Here is a 4588-nt window from a genome sequence, read left to right on the forward strand (position 1 = left end):
AAAAAAGACATGTTGGCTTCAACCAATTTTTAACGTAAATATAGCCACAGCTTCCATCCAAATTTTCTTTTAAGGCCAATATTTTTTGACACGTCCAAAAACATTTCATTTTATTCAAAAATATTTAATTTGTATAATATACAATCACAAGTCGCGTGTTCTAAAAGGGTAAACTTTGGCTTCAGCTATGTTAAATTTTCAAAAATATTGGTGATATACACTTTTATACAATACAAATGTCCCTAATCGAAATAATGTTTTAGACTTCACAAATATTTTGACGAAATCCGGGTCAGACAATCTGCAGTCATTTATCCCACTCTGCCTCTCTGGCTGGAACGCATGACATCTCTTAAACGGATTAACCGATTTGGTAAAAATTTTGGACGACGTAATATTTTTCGAAAGTTAATTTAAGAAAAAACATTTGTTCAGAACGTCCACAATCGTTAAGATAAATACCCAAAAGTTTCGATATTTTTGTCGGTAAGTTCTGTGTCCGAAAAAGGCCACAAAAGTCTGAAAACTTCCAGAATACAAATCTTGGGGAAAATATTTTGTATGTGAAGCCGATTTTCGATCTGTCGATAGATAAAAGTTAAAGCCGACTGATACGATTTTACTTGCTTTTCGAAATATAATTGACAAGTTTTCATGAGTTTACTTCCAACCGTTTACAAGTTACGACTTTGGGCACACGTGATTGATTAATCGGTGTGGGCAGATTAGAGATATTTGCTTATTTTTTACAAAATATTTGAATTCTAGTTCTAATAAATAGCAAAAAAGATATCCAGAAAATTGTTAATGTCATTGAGTTCAAAAGCTTCTTCTCGTACAGCTAATAAATAAAAAACGTACAGCTAATAAATAATAGGAATTTTGATCGGAACCTCACGAAATGGGGGTTGATGGGGGTCTCAGAGAAAAAAGTCTATTAATGGCTGGCGTACCTCTCACTTTTCCATTTTTTTTATTTGAGTTGTACTAACGATGCACTTAAATGCGTTTCAACAAAATTGACCTGTATTAATGAAGACATTCAGAGCAAAGGCGCTAAGCTATCCCAATTTTAATATTTTGAATTTTACCAGTCAAAAGCTTATGCACAGGGGTAGTGGTGTAGGGTATCACATAGTCGGCTCCGACCCGACTGTATCCTTTGCTCACTTGTTTTAATGAACTTTTTAGTTAGATTGCACGGACTCAATCACTTCAGTTAAAGGAGTAAAGTTTCTGCGTTTTATGACATACAAAATGTTTTCTTAGGTTATCGACACAATAGTATTAGACAATTTCCGATAGCAATTATTGGATACATGTCCAATATGCACTCGCGGATGCGAGTTATTCTTCTTTTTGGAGTTATTTAATTCATAGAAGTCGTTTAGTGTCTATTCAGATAAATAATTTAAAAGAGATAATAAAAACTAGTCTGACTAACTGTTTCCCGTCCTCTCTCTCCCTCTCTGAAGAGAATTTTTCTATTTTCTCTTGTACTGCTTTGGCAAAATCTATATATATAACAAGTAAAAACGGTGTTAAGTTCGGCCGGGCCGAACTTGTTATACCCTCCACCACAAGTTGTACTGAAGTAAAATGGAATAATTAGTTTCCTTTCGTGTATGAAGAAGACTTAATACTAAATTTCAGCAATTTTGGTGAAACAATGTTAGGCACCATTCTATATGGGCTATTTCAAAACGACAAATTTCTGACGGAAAGTTTTTAGGCTCAAAGAAGACTTAATACCAAATTTCCTATATTTCGGTAAGAGAATGTGACTAAAACTTAAAAAATACCGAAAATCAAGAAGTACGCTTCTAGTACTCTTCTGGAATATTTTATAACTCTTGGAAGACGAAATAACGAATTTCAGCCATTTCGGTTGGATATTGACGTCACAATCTTCAGTATTACGAAAATCGGGAGGTACCGTTCTATGGGGGCTATATCGAAACGTGGACCTATACCGACGAATGTTAGTCAGAAATGGGGCAATATGAATGCGTGGACCTGTACAGACATATTTCTGACAAACAGTTTTATATCACATTGAAGACTAAATACCAAATTTCAGCCATTTTGGTGGAATATTGAAGACACAACCTTCAAAATATGAAAAATCGGGAGGTACCTTTCCATGGGGGCTATATGAAGGCGTGGACTTATACCGACAAATTTAAAGGGGAGTTTGAGTACCCATAACGAAGTCTAAATACCAAATTTCAGCCATTTCGGTGTGATAATGAAGCTAAAACCTTCAAAATATCGAAAATCAGGAGGTACCGTTCTATGGGGACTATATGAAGGTGTAGGCCGATACCGACAAAATTCTGGGGGGAAATTTTATACCCCTAAAGAAGACTACGTACCAAATTTCAGCCATTTTTAGGAAAGCTAAGGGAAAGTTTTATACCCCTAAAGAAGACTATGTACCAAATTTCAGCCATTTTGGTAGGATAATGGAGCTAAAACCTTCAAAATACCGTTCTATGGGGGCTATATGAAGGTGTGGACCGATACCAACAAAATTCTGGGGGAAAGTTGTGTACCCCTAAAGAAGACTACGTACCAAATTTCAGCCATTTTGGTAGGATAATGAAAAATACCGAAAATCGGGAGGTACCGTTCTATGGGGGCTATATGAAGGTGTGGACCGATACCGACAAAATTCTGGGGGAAAGTTGTATACCCCTAAAGAAGACTACGTACCAAATTTCAGCCATTTTGGTAGGATAATGAAGCTAAAACCTTAAAAATACCGAAAATCGGGAGGTACCGTTCTATGGGGGCTATATGAAGGTGTGGACCGATACCGACAAAATTCTGGGGGAAAGTTTTATACCCCTAAAGAAGACTACGTACCAAATTTCAGCCATTTTGGTAGGATAATGAAGCTAAAACCTTAAAAATACCGAAAATCGGGAGGTACCGTTCTATGGGGGCTATATCAAAACGTGGACCGATATATCCCATTTTCAATACCAACCATCCTGCAAGTAATAAAAACTTCTGTACCAAATTTTGACTCTCTATCTTTAAAATTGCGAGCTGTATCTTGATTTCAACAGACAGACAGACGGACGGACTGACGGACGGACGGACGGACGGACAGACGGACATGGTCAAATCGACATAGAATTTTATGCTGATCAATAATATATATACTTTATAGGGTCTCCGACGAATATTTCGATGTGTTACAAACGGAATGACAAATTTAATTATACCCTCCATATGGTGGAGGGTATAATAAAATACCTTGACGTATTACAGTATACCAAATACCATTATAAGATGTTAATATGTAATGTATGGGGGTCAAAGATTTGTCCAACTAAAAACTGAAATTAGAGGGCATTATATCTCCAACCAAACAAAATTCCTAACTCCGTATTACAGCCGATATTCTTAGAAATTAATGTAAGACCTTTGAATACTGAAAATCTTTGCGATAGCGAAAACAACTGCTACTCTCTGCTGAAATTAGAAAGCAAAATGCCAATTTAGGGCGTCAATAATTAATAAAAAATCAATTAACAACCTTTAAAATAGCTTTACGTAAACTTTCACAACATTTTAAAATTTCATGATTTTTGGTCAAGTTGGGCCCGCCCCCGAAATGAAATCCTGCGTACGTCCCTGATTGTAGGTATATTTTGTGATAATTTATTTTTTTATATTTATTACACAATTTACATCATTTTTTAAATTAGTTCTTTCACTTAAAATCTATATCTTCCCTGAATTCCACCACCAAAATTATTGTAGTTATAATCGAAATTACGTGTTCCATGAGCATATGCATCAATGGTACCACGACCATCACGACTGGTAAATAAATTATGATTTAACTGCACATTAGCTTGACGTCCAAAGTGATCCTTATTAAAGTCAGCAGAAGCACCACTACCTGCAGACCATTGACCCTTCACGCCACCACCGAATGCATTGCTATTGTGATCAAAGTTACGACTGGCATGAGCATGAGCATCCAAGGATCTATCACCATCTGCACTGGAATATATATTTTGTTTGTACTGGACCGATGCCTCGCGCCCATTTTGATCTTTGCGATAGTCTATGCCAACACTACCACCATCTGGAGAACGAGCATGACGAGATAGGACCAAAGGTTGATATTCGTCGAATGCAATATCCTGCGGTTCGAATCCAACGTCCACGAATTCTATTGGTGAGGCAGCGGAAAGCATTAAACAAAATGCGACGAAAATTGTGAACTTTGAAGCGAACATTTTATTTATTCTTCGTTATTGCTTTTAATAATTTGGTATACAAGAACTGAATGACACAAATTTGGAACTGACGTTATTTATATAGTCAATGAAATTTAATATGGGATTCCCTTCTTAAAACTGATAAGATTTTTTATGTGAATGTGTTTGCCTGAAGCAGATGCAATGTACCATAATTCATAATTTACAAATGTCTGTATTGTACAGGGGAATCACGGACTGTTTTGAACATTTTAAGATGAGAATCCCAATCATTAAAAGTTTCTTTGCTGAGCAATAATATTTTTGTTTATTAGTGAGCTTGTTTGTGATACAATTAGACCAGATTA

The 4588-nt window shown here is 35.9% G+C and overlaps 1 protein-coding gene across 1 annotated transcript; it reads right to left on the reverse strand.

Moving 5' to 3' along the window:
• Positions 1-3649: 3649 nt before the first annotated feature.
• Positions 3650-4291, reverse strand: LOC141400167 (uncharacterized). The gene has a single exon (XM_073979615.1). It carries the CDS (start codon positions 4257-4259, stop codon positions 3729-3731), a length of 531 nt encoding a protein of 176 aa, XP_073835716.1. The 5' UTR covers positions 4260-4291; the 3' UTR covers positions 3650-3728.
• Between the last annotated feature and the right edge of the window lie 297 nt (positions 4292-4588).

Source organism: Musca autumnalis, unplaced genomic scaffold (assembly GCF_047663935.1).
Source record: "Musca autumnalis isolate F117 unplaced genomic scaffold, ASM4766393v1 scaffold_3, whole genome shotgun sequence".
Taxonomy (NCBI): Eukaryota; Metazoa; Arthropoda; class Insecta; order Diptera; family Muscidae; genus Musca; species Musca autumnalis.